This window comes from Pinus tabuliformis, chromosome 8 (genome assembly GCF_031772625.1).
Source record: "Pinus tabuliformis cultivar Carrire ecotype Pingquan chromosome 8, CPIR1, whole genome shotgun sequence".
NCBI lineage: Eukaryota > Viridiplantae > Streptophyta > Pinopsida > Pinales > Pinaceae > Pinus > Pinus tabuliformis.
Genome location: NC_142294.1, coordinates 566,705,308 through 566,730,310, shown reverse-complemented (window position 1 = coordinate 566,730,310; position 25,003 = coordinate 566,705,308). Strand labels below are relative to the sequence as shown.

Here is a 25,003-nt window from a genome sequence, read left to right as displayed (position 1 = left end):
CAAAATGCAAAAGATGGTTCCATAGGCCCTAGATGGTTCCATAGGCCCAAAATGCAAAAGATGGTTCCATAGGGCAAAAGCCATTACATGAGCTCTACCCCAATCATTGGCCATCACCCTGGTTCCATAGGCTCTAGATGGGCCTCCTCTATCATTCAAGAACCCATGATTTTCTCAACCCTTGGAGGGCAATAAACCACCCTACCTAGAAGGGGGTAATCACTGCTATATCTTGTGCATCATGCTCTTGTCCTTTGAGCCCCGAGTAGTTAATTAAAGAAAATTCATAAAAAGGCAAAAGGTATATGAAAAAGGGTGGAAAAATCAAGGTCGGGGCACCTCATGTACCACGATTGCTCCATCCTATACATTACATACCTAGGTGTTGGCTTCCCCTTATCTAGCTACCCCTATGCCCCACTATGTGGCCCACGATTGTGCGTCTCATTCCCTATTCCATACCACTTATTTGTCACTTGCCACCCCCATTAGGGGGATGTACCTTGGACATTCTATCCCCTTTAAGGGATGAAAACACCTAATAAGGTACTTGGATAACCTCCTTTAGAGCTTGGAGACACTAGCACATGCCAAATCCCACTGCAGAAGGGCATGCCATTATGAAGTACCCATGTTGTTATCCATGATTTGTAAGCTTTTTACCCGATTATTTTAATCACTGGTTGTACTGGAAGCCTAGGGGACGCATTGGATCTTATGCAAGATTATAGGTGGTTTCCATTTGGGTTTGGTTTCCCTATATGGGATCCTAACCCCCAAAGGTCTACATTGGCACATGTAGGGTGTGCATAGAGGGCCATCTACCTTCACAACAACAAGCAACACTCCACAGATCTTCATGGATGCTCAAAGATTACTAGCGATCCACTTTTGGGACGATGATGATATGCTTGCTACATTATGCCCAACAGGCCCCCACAGGAGCCCCACACTCTTGATAGGTGTCCCAAAACTTGTACGATGTCATGGTAACATTCATTCCACCACTTGACCCTTGCAGAGGATCTCCGATTCATATGGAGACCCATGAGGTCATCTATGTGCCCTCACACCCAATGGGAGCACCACAGATCTACTACTTGGAGAGCATCATATTTCGAGGAATTTATTGCTCAATATGGCACTTCAGGATATTATTGAGCCTTTAGAGGGCCCTACGACATGCACATGTTATTATTTGGCCCCTTGTGAGGCTTATTTTTACACTTATGAGCTAGTTTGGTGGGTTTGTCACTAGTAGGGGTTTTATTTGCACATTACTTTATCATTAGGGGCTAATGTAGTCCCATAGACTAATTCGAACTCCTTAGGAATCTATATATTGATGTTAGATACACTTATTTGTATCATCACTTGATTTGGGATCTCTCTTATCATAGAGAATTTTCACACTTTTTCCTTGGTGGATATTTTTGGAGATGGATGAATTTTGATGTATGGATTTGGGCTATTTCTCTTGTCTTGGAGCTTTATTGAGCAAAAAAAACGCTGGTTGGATATACTCTATAACGTTGTAAGTAAATTTTGATGCTATTATTCTTGTTGCTACATACCGCTAAAATTAGGGCTAGTTGCCGCATTGTCGAAATGTGGAATTGATCATGTTTTAGCTAATTTAATGTAATGTCCAATGTTATATGAATGAAATGTCCTAGAGATTTATTTATGTCAAGAAGCTTGTGTTATTTGCTTTGAAGTATAAATGCTTGAAGGTCACCTTTCTTTTCTTTCTCTCAACATTGGACTAAGTTGACTTTCTGGGCCTCCTTGGTCAAACAATTAAGTGCTTACTCATCATTATAATTGACTCCATATTCCCAAGTGAACTAAGCACCAATCCCTCAAAAAGGGTGATCATTTCAACCCTCTTTTAACCATTTTCCCCTTTCCCCAAGTGAACTAAGCACTGATCCCTAAAAAAGGGTGATCATTTCAACCCTCTTTTAACCATTTTCCCTTTTTCCCCAAGTCTAGCCCCATTAGGTCACCTAGGGCATCAATTTCCTGGGAATTGACCCAAGGAAAGAATTCTATCTCCTATAGGCTACTGCGTTGGTGGGTCCCCTCCCTCTCCTCCAAATTTGTGGCAATTCTAATGGTGGAATATCTGGGAATCTCAAGCCCTAGCTATAGGATCGAATTGTGCCTAGGCATCCCCAAGGCTAGACCTTAATAGGATCAATTCAACCTTTTGAAGTAAGTATTCTTTTTTGGTCCTTTCCCCTCACCTTGTCCATGATAAGAACATCATTGGTTGCTACATTCCATCCTCGAACCTGGGTTGGGTCCACTTGGCTCTGTGTGGTCCCACTTCTCAATAAAGATTATTTGGCAAGGACCATTTGGGAATCCAAGTTTCCCAAGGATTATAGGGATTGAGAACCTCGTCCGAAATTCCATTCCTTCCCCCTCAACCCTCCTATCCTCACCCCTAACTTTGGAAGACCAAGTCCCTTGCTTAAAGAGCAAGCAAGTTCCATTCTTCACTCCATCCTCGGGAAAGGGGTTTCTAGGGTCACCTTCCACCTATTCGCTGACATATACTTTACAAGTGATCCCTACACTATCGGGATTCCTCCCATCGGTGAAAGTCCGTTAAGAGCAGGGAGACTTGACTATGGTGACAGTGGGCTAAGCCTCCATCGTTGCCCTTAACCTTGCAGTTGCCCTCTTAGGAACCCCTTTTAGGTTCCCTGTTGGTTTGAGTGGTAACACAACAAATTGCTATGATAATGAATTCTTCTAGTTGCTGCTGTCCATAACTAGCATACTTCCATCTCAATTCTAGATTTAATAAGCATTGAAAGGGATCAGAAAGAATTTGAATCACAAACTCATTGGAGCTTAGATCTTGGTTAAGATGTGTTAAAATTGGCAACATGGGTCATCTTATTTATGACAACTGATATTTTTCTTGGATTCCTCTCTCTAAGAGGTGTAGGATTGATCTAAAGATCATCCAATTATGACATGTACAAATGAAGTTATGAATTTATTTTGATTATGGCCAAATTGTCAAGGTCCGCTAGCAAACTTATGTAGGCTCAGAAGCCCAACAGTCACGTCTATTCATCCTCAACGTTGCATATAAATAGAAGGTGACTTACCCTCATTTGGACACACATCTTCACACTTCTCTCTCTCTGTCCTCATTGATTGGGTATGGATTCTTGGGCCTCTCTCTCTCCACATGTTTGAAATTTCAGGAGAGCGAAATTTCAAGAAGCCGAAATTTCAGGAGGCCGAAATTTCAAGAAAGCGAAATTTCAGGAGGCCGAAATTTCAGGAGACCGAATTTCTGGATAGTTTGACCAAGCGTTGACCAGCATGTGTTGACCTCCTTTGACTGCGTTTTTGTGATGACTATCTCTGTTTGGGCAGGGTTCATTTGTGGGCACAAAAATCGAGGCTAAAACGTTGGTTGTTGACCATTGTTGACTGCAGTTAGCGCTGACCGCAGGTGGGCTGTTTGACTAGACTTTGACTGGGCTTAATTTGACTATTTTGAGGGTTGTTTTATCTCGTTGTTTGGAGGTTGACGTTGATTGAAGTTGACCGATTTGTTGAGGGTCAAATCTGCCCTGTTGACCAGCGTTGACTTTTTTGGTTAGGGCTCTTTTGCTGCTGTTATGAATTAACAATTTGTAAATTGTACTATCTCTCTCTGCTGAACTATTGAAGACTAAAAGAAGATTTGATCAAGGGTTTCCCCACATTGGGGTTTGCCCCTGGCTGGTGCCACATCTTGTGGCCTCTTGTCTTGGCTTGTCTTCTACTGTTTATGTTTATGTTCTATTTGCATTTTACTATCATGTTGATGTGATTTCTAATTTGAATATTGATATTGGGCTAATAAAGAAATTGAAGTAAAATTGCTCTAAAGCATAGAACATACCATTGTTGCCTAAAATTAACATGGTATCAGAGCTGAGGTGAAGACAAAGCCCAAGCAAGAGTGAAAGAGCAATCACCAATGAGAGTTGGACAAGGGCAAAGGGTTCAATGGGTTCCTCATCCTACTTCGTGACTGAGAAATCGAGGAACTCCAGGTATGAAGAATCAAATGTTGTTAATAATAATAAAAAAGAGTACTATCGTATATCGACCCTCTCCACTGCCTCTCTTCCGGACATTTTGGGAAATTGGCTGATTGATAGTGGTGCCTCAAGGCACTTCAACGGATACAAGGAAGCCCTCTCTAATCTGATAGAAAAGGATACAAACTTGGAGATCATCCTTGGAGACGATGCCACCTATCTCGTGAAGGGAGTAGGGAATGTGAATCAAGGTAACACTATTCATTTGTAAGAAGTACTATATGCACCTGATCTCAAGAAGAACCTGGTGTCCATTTCAGCCATGGAGGACAAAGGATTCAAGGTGGCACTCATCGATGGAAAGGTATGTGTTTGGAAAAGAAATTTTAAAGATGCTTTTACTCTTGGGTTCAGGGTTGACACATTGTATCATGTTGGAGGAAGCCCATTGGGAGCCATGTCTTGCGACACATCTCTACAATCTGAACTATGGCATCAGAGGTTTGCCCATCTTCATTATAAGGCCCTACCCAATGTGAGACAGATGGTGACAGGTATGCCTGAGTTCAGAGTAGAGCATGAAGATGTATGTCCGGGATGTGCCGAAGGAAAACTTACAAGGGGACCTCCCCTCAAGTAATAGCAAGACCACAGATATATTGCAATTGATTCGCTCCGACATATTTGGTATGATGCCCGTAAACTCTTTGGGAGGATACTTATATTATCTCATCTTTACAGATGATTATTCTCGCAAGACTTGGATCTACTTCTTAAAGAAGAAGGATGAAGTGTTCACTTGGTTTTGACACTTCAAATCCTTGATCGAAAACCAATTTGAGAAGAAAATCAAGATATTGAGGACTGATAATGGGATCGAGTACGATTCCAATGAATTCCAAGATTATTGCAGAGAAGTTGGCACAAAGAGGGAGACTACAATGCCATACTCTCCTGAGCAGAATGATGTGGTTGAAAGGAAGAATCACTTTAATGTAGAAGCAGTTTGTGCCATGCTTCATGATCAAGGCCTTCCGAAGTTCCTATGGGTTGAATCTGCAAATACTACTGTGTATGTTCAAAACCGATGCCCTTATCAAGCATTGGACTCCAAGACTCCCGAAGAAATGTTCACTGGTAAGAAACCCGATGTCTCTCATTTTAGAATTTTTGGAAGTCCCGTATATTTTCATGTGCAGGCAAATTGGGTGCATCTGGGAAGAAAAGAATCTTTGTGGGCTATAGTGAAAATTCTAAGGGATATAGAATTTATGTGGCTGGTCAAAAGGAAGTTGAGATAAGTGATGATGTCACCTTCGACGAAGATGTGGCCCTCGGGAACTGGAAATCAGGGTGCAAAAGAAGGCGAAATGATGTCTGATTTTGATAAACCTATGGATCCTGTTAATCGTCCTCCAAAAGGAGACCCTCATGGGTTAGGAAGACTCTCGAAGATGCCGAGAGACACATTGCACCAAGTGGGACTTTCCGTGAAAGCAATGTTACTTGGGAGCGGGAGCGACCATTTTCAGAAGCCCCCGGTTTGGGAGCGAATCCCGGAGCGATTTTTTAAAAATATATATATTTTTTATATTTTTTAATTTTTGATACATATATGTCAACAAAAACATGTAGAACTGATGAAATAGACATAAAAAACATAAAAAAACATAAATTGATCATTGAACCATATCACATCAATCATCTAGAAATTATAATCGTCATCAACCTTAGTAAAATTAAAATACATATTACAACTGCAACATATTGAGTCTTATAAATCATGATTCATCAAATTCAATATTAAAGTTTCAACTTCAAGCTTTCAGAATTGAAAATTCAATAACATTTATCATCATTGATCACCAAAGTAACAAGTTGTACTTGTAAGCCAAGTTTAACCATTACAAGAAGTAATATCGAAGATATTTCTAAGTCCTGACTCCTAACTTCTAACTGTTAACATGATATGAAATGTTAAAAATTTATAAAATGAAACATGAATAATGAGATGAAATGAAACAACTTTAGTGACTAGTCTTTCACAAAGCATCATATTCATAATTCACAATCATTACCAATGAGTTATAATTGCCAAGGCCCAACTTCAAACTTCAAATTTTCATTGTCACAGTGATATAATGTTTACAAAAAATATCATAATGTCATAATGATATGAAAGAGTCAAGAGTCAAGAGTCAAGGACTCAAAACTCAACACTGAACAGTTATGAAAACTAAAGTGACAAGTCTAATAGAAACTAAAAAAGACAAGTAAACTGTAAATCTACAAGTGGCCCTTGCCACGAGAGTCTCCAGGAGTATAAGTAGGTCGTGGTGGTCTTCTAGGAGTCTCCCGCCCAGACCGACGACCAAAACTAGAGCCTCCACGCGAGGGTGCCGATGGAGGTGGCGACAGCAATGGAACAAGACTCGGGCCCCGAGAACTGCTACTGGATGGTGGAGGTGGAGGTGCCATGGCTGCTGCAGCTGCTTCAGCTTCATCCCGTACAAGCTCCTCTTCTAGTTCTTCCATATGTACAATGCCATCCTCCAAATTGTCGTCCTCAGGGTGATTGTCCCAAATTTTATATGTGGGATCTTCATTAGCCCGATCACAGTAATGGCTCAACAACCTCAAGTTGTAGTGCACATAAACCAAGCTTTCTGCTCGGTTTTCGTTGAGCCTGTTTCTTTTCACATTATGTATATAACTGTAGGTGCTCCAACACCTCTCTGCAGAAGAAGAATTTACAACCTGTGAAAGAACTTTTATTGCCAATTTTCGCAAAAATCCGTGGCCGCCATATGTTTCCCACCATGTGAGAGAATCAAATTTATCTTTGTCATCCATTGCATGGAAGTTACCATACAAACCACTGCCAGTGAAGTATCTGCCTATTTCAAGGCGCACAGCTGCACATTCCTCCCTGTCAGGCACCAACTTTTCTAATGCTTCCAGATATCCTCTAGTTACCTCTCGATCTAAATGGGGTTTGGTCCTAACACCACCCCCTGCTGCAGGTTTGCCCAACCAAGAATCTGAGTAGTATTTTGGCGTAAGGATATACGCCAAGCAATGTAGTGGAAGGTTAAGCCTATTCCACCGTTCACACACACAATCGTGAATCAGTTTGTACAAGTCGGGATCTTTGTTATGAACAATGTCTTTTATTTCCCCCAACATGGTATCCATTTGCTCATACACCTCGCCAATCACTGGTTTGTCTGTATCTGCAAACCGAATCATGTTATAAATTGGCTTGGTGAAATCCAATACCTGTCTCACAGTTGTCCAAAACTGCCCATCAAGAGCGGCCTCCTCCACCGTTTCAAAACCTGCAATGTCAGCTACATTTGTAGCCCTTTCCTTTAACACCTGCCAATGTGGACTTGATACCATGCTAGCTAATGCCTCTCTTACCTTCAAAAGGCGCCTGAAGGTGAGGTAATAGCTACCAAATCTAGTCCTCGCAATCTTCAGCAACTCCAATCTCGAGTGACTGCGGAAAAGGCCATGGGTATTGCTATGATTTGTAATAAATTTTATTATTTTTTTTCCTTTCTTGTGCAAATCACCAATCCATTGGTATTGTTCATTTTTGTTTTTGACAATATCATGCAACAGAAGGTTCAATGTGTGAACCAAACATCCAGACCAAAATATGTTCGGGTATTTATCCTCAATAATTGCTCCCGCTGCCTTACAATTAGGAGCATTATCAGTGATGACTTGGATGACATTGTATGGGCCAATACGCTCAATTGTTTCAAGCAATGCTTCTGCAATGTTGATAGCGGTCTTGAACTTGTCTGAGTAATCATGTGCAGCTAGAAAGATGGGACCACTAACAGACACAGCAAGAACACTTATCAATGGCTTGCCTTTTACATTTGTCCATCCATCAGATACAATGGACACCCCATTGTCAGTCCAAGAACTTGTCATTTTATTCAAAGAATGTGATATTTTTGCTTTTTCATGATCAAGGCCAACAGTTCTTGCCTTGTCATACCCAGGGCTCTTGTATCCTTTAGGGGCATCATTTATGGCAGAAACCAACAAGGAGCAATAAGGTTCCATCACATTGGGACTGATGTGCAGGTCGCTGATATTCTGACAAAACCCCTCGGGAAGTTCAAGTTCTTGGCCTTCCAAGAACGACTTGGAGTCGTGGAGAGACCCTCTTACGAAGGGTCCTGTATGAGATGGACATTGAGCTCTAGGAGCTCCGAGGGGCTTGGGGTACTTCTTGGAGCAATGAGAAACCATAGGGTGAGTGGTTCAACCTTTGCTGTGTACAGGGTGAGCGGTTCAGCGTTCCCTTGCGATACCCCTTGGTGACATGTAGGAACGATGAGTGGTTCATCCTTCTCCTGCCGAGACATCCTACCCATGCAGTTTGGGACTCACGAGAAGTACCTCTCATGTGGCCAATGAGTAGGGAAATGAGGATAGGGACCATAGTACTACCGATGGACGCATCATGTACTACCATACTCCCTATACTAGGATGACCGATATTGATCTGGGATCAATTGGAATCGACTTCGGGTCAGTAAGAGTGGTATGAGACACTCTCTTTTGATTGGAACTGACTTCGGGTCAGTAAGAGTGGTATGAGACACTCTCTTTTGATTGGAACTGACTTCGGGTCAGTAAGAGTCTCCTTTGATTGGGACTGACTTCGGGTCTGTAGAGAATGGTATGATATGTTCTCGATCACTACTTATTCTTCATAGTTCAGCAGAGAAGAGCAATGCATTGGTGGCAGAGAGTACAGATTAGCAAATGGATTAGCAGATGAAGTTCTCCCTAGTTGAGAGAGAGTGTTAAAATTGGCAACTAGGGCCAAACTCCACATGGGTCATCTTATTTATGACAGCTGATATTTTTCTTGGATTGCTCTCTCCGAGAGGTGTAGGATTGATCTAAAGATCATCTGATACTGACATGTACAAATGAAGTTATGAATTTATTTTGATTATGGCTAAATTGTCAAGGTCGGTCGACAAATTTATGTAGGGTCAAAAGCGCAACAGTCACGCTTATTCATCCTCAACGTTGCATATAGATAGAAGGTGACTTAGCCTCATTTGGACACACTCCTCTTCACACTTCTCCCTCTCTCTCTCTCCTCATTGATTGTGTACGGATTTCTGGGCCTCTCTCTCTCCACATATCAGAAATTTCAGGAGAGTGAAATTTCAGGAGATCGAATTTTTGGACAGCTTGACCAAGTGTTGACCAGCATGCGTTGACCTCCTTTGACTGCGTTTTTGTGAGGGCTATCTCTGTTTGGGCAACCACATTTTTGGGCACAAAAATTGAGGCTAAAACGTTGACTCTTGGCTAGCATTGACTGCAGCTAGGGCTGACTGCACGTGGGTTGTTTGATCGGACTTTGATTGGGCTGAATTTGATTGTTTTGAGGGCTGTTTTATCTTGGTGTTTGGAGGCCGAAGTTGATTGAAGTTGACCGATTTGCTGAGGGTCAAATCTGCCCTGTTGACCAACGTTGACTTTTCTGGTTAGGTTTCTTTTGCTGCTGTTATAAATGATTAGATTTGTAAATTGTACTCTCTCTCTATTGAACAATTGAAGACTAAAAGAAGATTTGATCAAGGGTTTCCCCACTTTGGGGTTTGTCCCTGGTTGGTGCCACATCTTGTCTCCTCTTGTCTTGCCTTGTCTTCTATTGTTTATGTTTATGTTCTATCTACATTTTACTATCATGTTGATGTGATTGCTAATCTGAATATTGATACTGGGCTAATAAAGAAATTGAAGTAAAATTGCTCTAAAGCATAGAATATACCATTTTCGCAAGATGGGTATATGTTGGCTTATTTTATTATATAATTTTATTATTATTATAGTGTCTTCTTTTAATTTATTATTTTTATGGATGGTTTGTTTAATTCTTGTCATGGCTAGGTTTTACAATATAAATTCACTTATGGACTTCAAATTTTTTCAATTTAGTTTGTTAATATTATAGGTGTGATATGTCTACCTAGGGTGTAGATGCACCTTGTTACTCTTGGTTCAATGAGGGAAGCTGATAAGCAGTTTTTAGTGAACACAAGTTCTTTCCAATTGTCTTTGTTATCTTTGGCCATCAACACTAAATGCAGAGTCGTAGAGGTGGGTCCAATGACCTTTTACTTCCATTTCTTGGGACAATGGAAAGTTGTTGCTATTTATCAAGAAGGGCTTTTGTCTTCTTAGTGATTTTCTTGTATTTGTCATCAAAATGTCCATTCTTTTTGTGGTGGAAGCATCGCTTCCTCTTCTTCTGTATCATAGTAGTGGGGATTGTGCTAGGAGACTTCAAGTTTTGTCTACTATTGTTGAGTTAACCCTTGGAAGTGGCAACGGTTTGAGGAGGAAACAATTCCTTTAACAAAAAGGGTTGGGTTTTTGTGGCTTGGCCTATATTTTGGGAAAGCATGTTGGAAGGTGAACTGCAGGGAAGTGATAAAAAAACATTTCCAATTTCTCCCTTGAATGTGGTGATATCCTAGAAATAAATATAACCCAGAAACTGTCTTTGGAGAGTCCTACCTTGAGTTTGATTGACATTTTGTTGATGACATCAATGAACTGTTGGATGGCTTATTTCTGGATTTCGCAAACCTGTAGCCACTTTGCCAATTAAGCATCCATGTACCCTAATGGGTAGAAGCTCTTACAAATATCATCCTTGAAATCTCCATAAGTCTTGGTTGAGGGTTTGTTGTTGGCTTCTAAGCTTTGAGTGTGGGTTTACCACCATGTAGGGTTTGACATCCATGTGAAATTTAATGACTAGAATCTTGGTGGCCTTTGTGGGGTTCAACTAGGTTTTGGAATAAGCTTCCATGCCATGTATCCACTAGTTGAGCTTGTTGCCATGGGCATTAGGAACTGCTTGGTGAATAGTGGGTTGAGGTGGAGCGTATTGTTTATGGGTGTTGGGCCTATTGTTTATGGGTTGTAAGTTGTTGGAACTTGGAACTTACTCATCATCTCATGTATTTTCTAGCCTAGATTTCATGTTGTTATTGGTCTTGTAGGTGTTTTTGAGTTACGAGGGTTTCCATCAATAGTTACAATTGTTTGCAATATACTTGGGCAATGTTGGAATCTTCGGAGTCACTTGGTTATTTGGATCTTTTACGGGGATCCATGGGACTTAAGAGATGCAGGAATAGATAGGTTTTTAGAACTAGAATAATGATTTGCAAGTTGCAGGAAAAAATGAAAGAATTTTAGAGGTAAAGGACTATAATTGGGAAAACAACTTGGAGAGTTCACAACTGTTGTCCCACTACTTTGAGAGCTTGAAAAAATATAGTGTTCCACGGGGACGCGTCCCCCAGGGTCGCCTGCATGCACCTCTCGCACCCCACGCACTTGGGACGGGGAGTACACTAGAGGTGCATTTCCCCACGCACCCTTTTTGGGGAATCTTGGGGAGACGCAAGGGGGTGCGTTTCCCCAGTGTGGGGGACAAGACTCCCCAAAAGGGGGGCATCTGGGCGGCCTCCCTCAAAACTTCAGTATCTAGTATATACTATATAGTATATGGTAATATGATAGTATGTTTTGCTTTCAATTTAGATTCTAGAATGATGAATTTAACTTTTAAATCTATGTAGATTGTAGAATGATGAATGATGAATGATATGGATCATTGTATTTGAATATTTCATTATTGATTTTTTTAATTGAATCTCATGGTATGGATGAATAATGAGTATATCATATGAATGATGTATGTATCAAAATGAATGATGAGGATGAATCAATGTATGGCATTATTTAATTCAATTATGAATTTAACTTTTATGTTTGGATTAAATTTCAATTTTCAATATATTGGTATCCATATTACTACAAGTCTATTTAATATTTATGCTTTCATTATTGAACAATGAATATGAACTTGAATTATATATATATATAATTAAAAACTATATACCTCGACGTCCCCCCACACCCCTGAAATTTCCCTAAAATTTGAGGGTACTCCCACACGTCCCCCCTGTGCGTCTCCCTGTACCCGTGTCTCCCTGCACCGGAGTCTTGGTGGAATGTTGAAAAAGTATTATTGGTAGGATGAGATTCACAAAAAAGTCTAGAAGAATTTCAAAGATAAAGGACTAGAATTGGTAAAACATTTTAGTTCACCACTTGGAGAGTTTACACCATCGTCCCATTGCTTGGAGAGCTTGAAAATTATTCCTGTTAGGAGAAAATTTCCCAAAAAGACTAGAATGGAAAAGCTCTTGAGAAGCTATAATCTTAAGGTTCTGCTGCCAATATATTTGAGCACAATTCCAACAATGCAAAATTGTAGTCACACATGAATTTGAAAGGAAAACCATATACAAATATGAGGAGAGGATTGTCAAAATTGTACGACAGTCTACTTGTTTGTATTATTATATATAAAGTACAAAATTGTGGGGAGAGTGATCAAAGTTGACCAAGTCTCGAATAAAATATAAAAAAGTGGCTGAGTGATCAATATAGATTGTCACCAAAATGAGCGAAGGAAATTGTAGAAAGTGTGTACTAAAATACAAAATAGACAAGCACAGATATAACGCATTTTCACACATGTTCACTAGATCAAATCTCATCAGGTTATAATAATATTGTACACTACCTTCATGTAGTTGAATTATAGTTTATGCTCAGTATTTTGTTGATACCTATCTTTTTCCTTCATTTGGATAGCCCATAATTACCTTAATATCAGCTTGTTAGATCCTAAATGATATTTATTTTCCCAATTAGATACGCAATTATGCTGAGGTTATTTTGTGCATACTTTTTTTTATCGCAAGAGTGCTTACCAAATAGAATTTCTCCTCATTTTAAGGCCTTATTAGGGTAATCCTCAAATTTTATTCCTTCAGATTTTCTTGAATCTGAAGTCTCTTAAAAAGCTTTTGCCTTATAAATATAGTGAGTTCATGTCATGGAATATATATTTTATTAACTTGTGTTCTTATCATCTTGTATGCCAAGTTTGGAATGAAGGCAACTTCATTTTTTATGGTTGTTGCAGGATACGTGAACATAAGGAATCAGTGACTATCTTGCTTTGTGGAACTAGTGGATGTGGCAAGTCGACATTATCTTCTTTATTGGTATCTTTAAACACTCTATGTAATACATTTGTTTTCATAGATAATAGTGTACATTTGTTATAAATGAGTAGAAGTAACATTTATTGAACACATTGGTTTAATCCGTGTTGTTAATTTTTTGGTTGTATTCAAACTCTGAAGTACATTATGATGCCTCTTAGCTTTGTGATCATGACAATGGATTATATTGGTGAAGGGTAAGTAATTTAATGTAGTCCAAATTGCTAGAGAGTCCTAAAACTAGCATGTGCCACACATTTGCCTCTCTTGTACAAATCACCACTCCATTTGTGTTGTTGGTTTTTGTTCTTAATAATATCATGCATCAAAAGGTTCATTGTGTGAACCAAACACCCAGACCAAAATATGTTGGGGTATTTATCCCCAATAATTGCTCCCGCTGCCTTCCAATTAGCAGCATTATCAATGATGACTTGGATGACATTGTATGGCCCAATACGTTCAATTGTTTCAAGTAATGGTTCTGCAATGTTGATGCCGGTTTTGAACTTCTCTGAGTAAGCATATGCTGAAAGGAAGATGGCATCGCTAACAGACCGACCCAAATAGATTACCTTGGTCAGGTGTCTAGTCCACAACACTGAATGTTCTAGAACTCTTCGTAGTTCATTTTGGAGATCTTCCATGTACCTCTATATATTTGTAATTATGAATACCTCCCTAGTTAAGAGGGAGTGTTGAAGAATGTAACTAGTGTCGGTCTTCATAATTGTATTTGAGTCATGATGTAATTTATTTATCAAAAGAAAGAAAAATAAATTTTATTATTAAAGAAATTGACTTATTAAAGCATGGGTTTCATGCTTGGGTCAATTGTTTTTATGTCAAAGTCTCCATTGAAGACTTTTAGGGTTTATGTCAAGTGTTCTTGTCCATGTCATAATGTAAAGAACCCTTCTTGGGATTTATTTATCAAGAAATAAATTTATTTTCATGTAAAATAGGTCTTCTAGGCCCCCCCCACCAAGTTTGCCTCAAACTAGACAAGTTGGTCTACACTGAGGGGCAGAAACTACTATATAAAGGCAACAACTCGACCTCATTTGGAGCACTCACTCACCAAGTTTGATCTGCAATTGTTGGGGCAGTAAAAAGTGTGAAATTCAAGGAAGAAGGTGAAAAGGGCTAGCAAAGGAGAAGGAGGTCTATCTCAAGCATAAGAAGTCAAAATTATCTCTCTCTCTCTCTCTCTCTCTCACACGTGTGAAGATGCTAAGTTGCTGGAAGGGTTGAAACTTTTGTTTTGTTGCTGGGCTGAAATTCTGCTGCTGGGGGTTGAAGTTCTAAAGCTGGGAAGTTAAATTTCTGGTTTGTTGTTGGGTTGAATTTGATAGACAAGAAACTATTGAGGGTTGCTGAATCATTTTGGAAGGTTGACTTGGTGGAGGAGGAAGGTCTATTGGTCTAAAGTCTCGGTCCATCTCATTTTGAATTACTGAAGGAAGAGTTCTTTGACTAGGTTTTCCCCTATATAGGGGTTTTAGCCCTGACTGAGTGCCTACATCTAGTGTCCATGACCTTCATGTTTTTGTTTTGATAATTGCTTGATGAGAAGAAGATAAAGGAAGAACATAAAGAAGTTAACAAGAACATAATAATATCACAAGTAATTATCATCATAAGAAAATCTTTCTGCCTTTCTGATTTTCTCAGGAGCACCCAAAATTTTAGGGAAACAAGGGGGATGGGGGGACATAGCGCTTTGATTCATACATCAGAAATGATTCAATAGTAGATACTAAAATCTAAAGACTGGAATAGTAAACTGAAATTACTCAAACTCAAAAATAGTAAAAAGTGACAATTCAAAGACTCGGTCTAAAGTCATCACTATCTAGGGTCAAGACTCAAAAGCTAAAATTGAAAATGAACAATGGACAATGAACCAATGTTATTAGAGTTGGACTGTTCATCGAACCAGATGACCCTAAAACTGGGAATCAGAGGAAAACTGGACCAAAATACTGATTGACCAAAAAATTCATAAATATTCAAAGTTCGAAAAAAATATGTGAATATTTCTGTGAATCCGTATGTATGCAAACCATTATACACAAATATGTAAATTTTCTCATATATATAGCAAGGGTGCATATAACCAAAGTAGCACTAAGTGTAATCCTTGAACCAAAAATACATCAACAAAGAGGCTCTAGATGGACCATATAGTCCCAAAAAAATCATGCTACAACAAATACCTACATATCATCAAAATCATTGTCTATATTGGGATCCTCATCGCCAATACAAACCTCTCAACATTAAAATAAGATAGAAAAAGCTTAACATGTCAAATCCAGATTTTGTTTGAGTGATAGGTACAATTTTACTAGAGTCATGATAGCGGAGTTCAACAATCTGCCATCAACATTGAGGTACATGGAGGGTTTGGTGTTCTTGATTAAATGCTACTTCCATACCCTCATACATGATAGAATCCAATCGAAACATTGCAATCCCCCCAGTCCTAAAATCCTGAAAACTGTCAATCTTCTGAATTTTGAGTGGGATCTAAAATTCGACTTTCGCCATATGAAATCCAATGAGGTTGGAACCACTCTCAAACATTCTGAGTCAATTAATGGAAATGTTAAAAATGTAAGTAAATACATGCAACTTAAAAAATCTAATAGTACCATTAATTATATAGCATTAGTAGGGGCCTAGGGTTGAATATTAGGTTTTCCCAGTCATAACTTTTATTTTCAGGCAAAATTCAGTGGGGACGCCTGGCCCTTTTTGAAGGGGGATGTCCACAAGCACCCCTTTTGGGGAAACGGATCTCTGTGGAACACTACATTTATCTTTCTAATTACTATTCTCTATATCATTTAGGTGATACAGAGGGTAGATCATTGAATTTACGTTCTTGATTTTTAAACCATTTTGCCTGATCTTTCTCTCCCTCTTGAATGTAAATTTTATTTTATTAAGTTTTCTTCTTGTGACATGTTCATTATTTTCCCCCAAGGAAAGTCTCATATGACTGCTTCTTTTTCCTCAGAATATCCTAGCCATATTAGCAGTTGGTAACATGAGGGAACTCAACTGGTTTTGAACCTGTGACTTCTGGCCTCCTCGTTAGCAACATGCCCTGGGCATATGGTTCAACCAATAGAAACAAACCTGAGGCTTTCTTGTGACATATGCTCATATTGCAAAAAGAGATAATATATGGTTTATCTATGGCTTTCTAAGAATTGCATCTCTCTGTGACTTCCATTCTATTTGTTTCCTCTTTGTCACCGATGAGTTCTTTACCTTGGGTAGAATCATAGATGAAAGTGTTAATCCTGGGCCTATTCTATGTATCCATATGTTATGGAATGCTTTTTGTTTGTCAATTGATTTGAGGCATTTGTTGAGATTCCTGTATTGTTTAGAGATTTTCAGATCTCTGTATTTCCCTTTTGATAACTTGTAAGTTTGGAATGCAAGTGATATTGCTACTAGAGAAGATGGCTATTCCATACTTAAACTAACTTCATTTACTTACTGACATTTGTAATTTTGTTTGATAACAATGAGCATATACCAGGAGTTCTCTGCTTTCTTCCATTTCATATTCATTTTCATCATTTTAATGATGCAATTAATTTCTCAGTTTGTTATTTTTCTTCATTTTGCGATGGTTTTTCTAAATTGCAATACCATTTGTTATTCCGAGCGTGCACATTGTATTCAATCTTTTTCTGCAGCTATAATTTCCTTTCTAGAGGTAAACTCAATATGCAGCATATTTTCGTGCACCCTTAATCCAGCTTATTGTACCTTAAATCTCTGTTTAAGATATGTTTTTCGTTAGTGTGTCTCCAATAAATCATTCCTTCTGACTTAACTCCATAGACATGACTTGTAGTGCCAGATCTGCTTTGCCACAAAGGCGTTGCTCACTAATAATATTCTTGTTCTTCCCTATCTATTTTTATATGTTAGGTCTGTTTTCCATTTTTAGCAAATTGATTCTTCCCTTTCCTTTTGTTTCTTCCCACAGTATTTTTCAAATAATATTACCTCAGCCTTCTCAAGATTCCAGCAAGATATTGTGATTTAGTTCAAAACGATAATTGTAGGTAGGAGATTACTGAGACACTTCTGGGAGAACTGTCCAATATGTTGAGGAATGCTTATTGTATTCCATTTGCAACTCGATTTTCTTATTTTTTTCTATAATAATTGGTGCTCTTATTCTTTCTTAGTTTGTTTATGGCTCGCTGTTGGGATTTCAAAGTTCTTGTAAAAGCCTTCATAGTGTTATGTACTGCCACCACACTTTTGATACAGATATGGCATCATGTATTTATAGTCCTTTTGTTTTTTCATTTACCTGAAGCCTTGAGGTAGGTTTTTACCACTGAGCTTTTCTGTAGATATGTAACTTCCTTTGGATTGGCTTCCTCCAACAATCTTCCAACAGGATTGTATTATCTACAATGCTTTTAATTTTTTCTCGTTTTTTTAAATGTCGTTAAAGTGCGTCACTTACCATAATGAAAGCGCAAGAGAAAATTCTACAACCCAGGATTGTAAGTTGTTTCGGCCTACCTGTTATTAATTTATACTTATTATTCTGAAAGCCTATGTTTAATGCAGTCTCAAAATTTTACTTTAACTAAAATATATGGATTTTATCCCAGAATTGCTGTATTAGTGCTGCCGGTGAGTGTCCATTCGCTTATTTTGTGGGGCAGACTTATATAATTAAGAAATTCAACAGATAAAAATAAGAGTATGTCAGGTTTTGCACTTGTCAATCTTCTCATTAAAATATTTCTTGGTTTACTTTCAAGAGTTTCAAATTTCGTATTTTTATATACTTCAGAACTGGTGTATGCATTGTTTAGAGCCCTGGTGCCATATAGTAAATTGCTAAATTTCTTGCTGTGTTTCAAATCTTCCACAGGCTAGCAGACTTGGCATTACAACTGTTGTTTCTACTGACTCAATACGCCACATGATGAGGAGTTTTGTGGATGAAAAGGAAAACCCTTTATCATGGGCCTCAACATATCATGCTGGTGAGTGTTTAGATCCGGTTGCTGTGGCTGAAGCAAAAGCTAAAAAGAAAGCTAAAAAATTTGCAGAGCGGCCTCCAAATGGACAGTCCATCAGCAGACAGCCTGGGATATCTTCAAAGACAGCTGGTCAAACTGAGTATCATTTGCCAGATGAGACTCTGGGAGATGATCAATTCAAATTGGACAATCTTGAGAAGGAAGGATTTTATGCTAATATTGTTCCAGATATAGTTGGACGCAAAACTATGGCTGTTGAGGGGTACAAGGCACAAAGTGAGATGGTGATTGAAAGTCTTGACAGATTGATCAGTGCGTGGGAAGAAAGGAAGGAATCTGTTGTGGTTGAAGGTGTGCATTTGAGTCTGAACTTTGTGGTGAGTCTCTCTGTGTCATGCAGGCAAACTCTGTTATATACTATTAAGTAAAGCAGAAAAGTGGTAATGAAACTTGTCATGTATATGTTTTGGCCTCATAAATTAAGCTAAATTGATTGTCATGGTTTTCTCACAGATGGGGCTCATGAAAAGACATCCATCAATTATACCATTTATGATCTACATTGCAAATGAAGAGAAGCATTTAGAGCGCTTTGCAATTCGTGCGAAGTATATGACCTTAGATCCTGCAAAGAACAAGTATGTTAAGTACATTCGTAATATCCGGGCGATTCAGGATTACCTGTGTAAACGAGCTGGCAAACATAGAGTTCCAAAGGTCAATAATACTAATGTGGATAAAAGTGTTGCCTCTATACATGCTACAATATTTAGCTGTTTACGCAGAAGAGATACAGGTGAACACCTCTATGATCCGGTGACAAATACAGTAAAGGTAGTAGATGAAGAGTATCACAATGTCTGTGCTGCAAATTCAATTAGCTCAAAGGGTATGTTTAAGCTTATTCAGAGACAAGGTTCTTTTCGGCGTCTCATGGCACTTGTTAATACTGATGGATCTGTTGCAAAGGCATGGCCATTTGACAGAGTAGATAGTAATGGTAAACCAATTTCAAACCATGGAATTGATAGCTGTGTTGGGAGTCCCATGTATGGACCATTACAGATTGGAAAGGAAGAACCTGTTAACCTCCAGTTTGGTAATTTTGGTATTAGTTCCTGGCCTAATGACACTTCTGGTGCAAGCCATGCCAGTAGCATTGATGGTAATGAAGTAAACAGTCGTTATTCTTCCCTTTCAAACTCACCTAGGAACTCTGATGGACCTGCAAAGGAGGTATTGTCTTTTACCTATTGGAAAATATATGTTGCTACTTTGATATACGACAGATTTGAAAGATGTTCAAATTTAGCAAAATACTTTGCAAATGGGCTGTATGCTCTGTAGCTTGTTTTTTCTTCCTCCCTGCTTGCTTGTTTTCTTTGTGTCAGTTAAATAATTAACTGATCTGTAGTGATGATTAGCCAGGGAAATTGTTTCTGAGGGGTGTGGTGCTTTGGAATAGATTTGTAATACTTCAAAGCCACACTCGAAAATTTGTGATGCAACTTCCATCTTTCATATTATGCATACTTCATGTTTCCACTGTGCAGTTCTTATTCATCCTGATTCCCTTATGCCTGCTGCTGTGGAATGAGTATTGGCAAAGAAATGTTTTTCCACTTCTGATTTGCAATGCTTGTAACACATCTGTTTTCTTTGGAGATAGCAACTGAATATACCTGTGTAAAAAAAATACTAATGCATAATTAATTTATTATTATTACGGATAATATTCAATATTACATCTATCATTATCAGCAATTTATCGTTACTGGTCCGAAATTTAAATTATCAGCAATATTGAAGAAAGTATTGGAAATCATTGGAGAACTTCAAAAAAATGCAAAAGTATTTTTTTTTTTCCAATTTTTTAACTTGTAAAGCAACATTGACATCAAATGAACACATTGTTACATAAATATGAAAAAAAATTGATATATAAGATGCCAAGTGGTACATCAAATATCAATACTGAAAGTTGATTTTTGTCCCGAGTCATAAGATCTGACAGGATGATACAAAATCACATCAAAACAAAAATAAATGTTTCTCATGAGATAACGTTAGATTTCCTTAAAACCTAGTAACTGATTCGCAATTTTCTAAGTGTAAAAATCATAAATACAAACAACTGCCCCAATGGAAACTGAAATTGCAAATACACTGAGTTTTCTAACTTAGCATGCACAACAGAAAATAAATAATAAATCTGAAGACAAACACATTCAACACATAGAACACAATATATACCCGGGTGTTAATTTTGAGTAAACATGTTCCTTGCTTGAGTTAGTTACTTCATTAGCCCATTATCAATTCTTTTAGACCATTAGCAATCATGTTAATCATCACCATATGACAGTAACTAATGAAAGAACATTGAATGAAAGTGCAGAAGACAAGCCAAGACAAGGGAACACAAAGATATGGCTCAAGCCAGGGAAAAACCCCAAGATGGGGAAAACCGAAAACCCTTGGTCAATTCATCTTAATATCAAATATCAAATTTTCAGCAGAGTATGAGAGTACAATTAGAGTCAAGCATGACTTGCCAATAAGATGATCAATACCTCTGTCCTGATGATCAAGAAGCAACCCAGATAAAAACTTCCATTCAGCCTTCAAACAGTGAAAGACATACTCTGTCCTATACAGAGGTCAACGATAGACAAAGTGGCTCCAAGTCAGTCTCCTGAAGAAGCTTAATAATGAATCAACAAAACTGAACTTCTTGCTGATGACCGTAAACCCAAATAATTCAGATCTTGAGAAGATAGCAGGTCTGGTTAGGGCATGCATCAGACCTATCATATAGCAGCAAAGATGTGAGATAAACCCTCAAAAGAGGTAGCACTTTCTTGTAGAGATGGCGGCTTAGAATGTTCAATGAACTGCTTTACAATCTCCATTAAATATAGGTTCAAGCCCTGCAACCTATGCAGTTGGCACATGAAGGTAAACACTGCTGAGACTGGCCTTAATTTGCCATAAAAAGAGCCCAGACATACTTTAATGGCCTCGGGCACCCTTCCTGTGGAACACGGTCCATCTAACAAGTAAATACAGGCAAGCGGCCTAACTGGAAAAGCCTTCCAAGTGCAGTGGCTTATCTGAAGTGGGAAGGATCCAAACAAACAGTCCCAATACATTCTCTGAACGACTAAAGCTTCCCTCAAGACCTGAGACTGTCCAAAAGTATCACGACATTCATGCAGAAGTAGACCCAAAGACAAACCAACCTTCGTCCTCTTCTTCTAAGTAATCGGCTGCCTCAGACATTTCTCCAAGCATTGGATCATCAAATGAGGTAGGAGGACGCCTCTATTTATATAAGATGGAGAGGGTGAATAGACATGTCGGTTGGGCTTGATGAACCGACATAGAGGAGAGGCCGACCTTGATAATTCGTATGTGAGAAAACAAAAATTCAAAATCATACTTCCGCTTGACCAAATGAGACGATCTTTATATCGATTTTGGTCCTCTCGAAGAGAGGAATTCAGTGCTGCAATACTCATCCCCATAGGAGCTGTCCAAAGTGGAATTTGGCCCTAGTTGCCAATTTTAAAACTCCCTCTCAACTAGGGAGAATTCCACCTGCCAATCCATCCATCATCAACCATCTTTGTCATCTCTGCTCTGCTTTGCTCTACTGAACATTGATATGAATAATGAAGAAGAATCGATCAAGAGCGAGTCACAAGACCTTACCACTCTTCGCTGACAAAAGTCAGTCTAGAGGTAAAGCCTCAATCAGACTTGATCCCAGATCAAGTGATTAAACACCATGCATCCTTGTCATAAGGAGTAGGTCAGTACCCGATGCGTCCATCGGTAGTGCTATGGTCCCTAACCACTTTTCCCAACTCATTGGCCAGATGAAAGGTATTTCTCATGTGTCTCGAACTACATCGGTAGGATGATACTGAATCAATAGCAGGGAAATAATGTATCACATCCTGCTCACAACCACACATAGGAACAGACGAACCACATCCTACAATCACACATCATAATCGCATGTATGGAAAGGACGAACCACATCTTACAATCATACATCACAATCACACATAGGGAAAGGACAAACCACATCCTACACTCACACATAGGGGAAGGACGAACCACATCCTACAATCGCACATAGGGAAAGGATGAACCACGCCCCACCGACATGCCAACGAATAATCGTAGGGAATGAGCATCCTACATGTGGGGAAAGGATGAACCATGTCCCGCTGACATGTCAACGGATGTCTATATGCATCTCTCACGTATCTGTAGGAGAAGGTGAACCTCTCATCCTGCTCATATGCCATAGGAGAAGGTGAACCACTCATCCTATGCATATATCATCAACAGTGGGGGAAGATGAACCACTCACCCTACACACGTGTCCACAATCGTAGGGGAAGGTGAACCACTCACCCTACACACGTGTCCACAATCGTAGGGGAAGGTGAATCACTCACCCTACACACATGTCAACCATCATGGGGTATCACATGGGAGAATCAACAATGTCCGTATTCCTAAGAAGACAAGGATGGGGATTTGCAGTACATGTGCTTCTCTTAAATAAAAAAGGGACAAATGTGAAGGGTCAGAAAGAGGGTGAATCACTCACCCTGTACACAACGCACCACTAGGGGAAAGTGAACCACTCACCCTATGATCGCTCATAGCTCAATAAGTACCCCATGCCTTCCGGGAGCTCCAAGAATATAGGGAATAGTGCCAAGCTGCTTTCTGAAAAATCAAACTTAAATCAATAGGAGCCTCATAGCTTCATTCAGCAACGTTATAGATGTATATATTAAGCAATACTCAGCTTCTTGCACATGCTGATCTTCCTCCTCCTTACTGGTCTTTCAAAGCTCAATGTATAATTGAGACCCTCATAGTAGGGTCTATCCATGACTCCAAGTCTCCTTTCTGAAGAAAGATAATCTTGATCTTACCAAGATAATAGGGATCTCCTCACTCAATCAATAATGATGAGTCTAGGTGGCTCTCCAATGTACTGAATAAAAAAAATAGATCATTGACTTCCAGCCTTTCTTTAAAGGAAGATATCAGCTTCCTCTTATATGCGAGGATCTCAATACACATCATGGCTCCCTTTAAACATTGGAAAAGTATGCTTGTTTAGAGCATATCCATCAAGCCATCTGCACCCTGCTATTCATCCTTCGGTCTATACACCAAAGTCAGCCAATCATGCTGCCTCTTAAGACAAGGATATCATTTTTAGAGTCATCAGATATCATATTATAATCAGTTGTCATGAATCAACACCCTTTGACATGGTTATCTTTCTTGAAATAATCTATGGCTCCCTCTGAGGCCATACGTCAGATGGTCATTTAGCTTTCAACGATGAGCTTGCTAAATGATTTCTTCCATGTGCATGAAACTACTCAATAAGGATTTCTTCCATGTGCATGAAACTACTCAATAAGGATGATTTTCTCATCCAGCCATTTGTATCCATATGACCATGACAAGTGGCTTTTCTCTGCCTTCTGAATTTCATCATCTTCCTTTGAATTGAGGAAGTATAACATCAACTGCTGTATAAGGAATAAATAGTGCTGCTATATCAAGGATATCCAGTTTCAAATCATCTGTTGAGATGAGCGATTTGCCGAAACCTTTCCTAACCAGGATATTCCTTTATGTTGTATTCCTCCAAAAACTTGTCACACAACTACTTCTGTACTTCATCAAAAGTCCTTTGCGCAAGATGTCAAGGACAAAGTGTTGAAATAGATCTGTCCTTAAATTCATCAGACTGTCTAGAACTTACACATCTTGTTCACAACTTCGATTGTGAACAAGATCCATTGTCAATGCTTCTGTCATTGATGACCTTCCATGCTTGATGTTAGAGTTTTTGAATATTATCACTGCTGATGAAAAGTAATAAAGTAATATAGATCGTTGAACTAAAATGAATTGACTGAGCTGTCATACACACAGTTGTGATGCCATCTTACATAAGAAGTCAACCATGTTATTGTCAGCCAAGATGAGAATGGCAAAGATCAATCATACCACTGAGATGGTATACCACTGTGATGCCAATATAGCTGCCACTGAGATGCTATAACCACAGTGATACCAAGCGAAGAGGAATAACATAGTGATGCCAAAATCATGAGAGCAATGACCATGGCCATACGTAGAACAATGAGAGGAGGGTTGAGCCTTTTCTTTCAATCTTGACGCATTACCAGGAATTTTGAACTGTCTTAGAAAGTTTAAAAGTTACAGGTGGAGTATAACCTTTGACTACTTATGGATGGAATTAACACTTTTACAACATATGGATTACCTCATTACCTTAGCACCACCTGTAAATGTGCTCAACGAAATCCTTAAAAGAATGCAGTAAGCTACAAGCCCATAAGCCCTTTCAAAGTTTGTCTGCTCGCCAAATCTTTTAAAGTTCCTTAAGGCCATACGTGATTTCAGAGGGAGAACAATGAATTCTTCTTTTGTTAGTGCCAATATTGGTCGGTCTACTGAAGGTATGTATGCTAAGTAGAATTGTACTAAGATAAGGATCCGCAAAGAATAGAGCTTGACTTCAAATAATCCTTCTTGCACCTGATCTTTGCTCTTCTTCAATTAGTTGTCACTGAAAGTTCATCAGAAAGATACAGAGTACAAGATCTCATGAATTAAGCTATCTAAGATCTGAAACAATCTTGTTCACAACTTCGTTTGTGAACAAGACTACTGCATAGCACAGTCACTACTG

General features: G+C 38.9%; 1 protein-coding gene across 3 annotated transcripts in view; it reads left to right on the top strand.

Moving 5' to 3' along the window:
• LOC149236727 (P-loop NTPase domain-containing protein LPA1 homolog 2-like) overlaps window positions 1–25,003 on the top strand; it is a 206,352-nt gene that overhangs the window by 119,561 nt on the left and 61,788 nt on the right. For all 3 annotated transcript variants that reach the window (XM_089372468.1, XM_089372469.1, XM_089372470.1), the window contains exons 4-6: window positions 13,120–13,201; window positions 18,126–18,614; window positions 18,751–19,473. In XM_089372468.1, coding sequence (XP_089228594.1) covers window positions 13,120–13,201; window positions 18,126–18,614; window positions 18,751–19,473 — 1,294 coding nt within the window. The remainder of the gene's footprint in view (window positions 1–13,119; window positions 13,202–18,125; window positions 18,615–18,750; window positions 19,474–25,003) is intronic.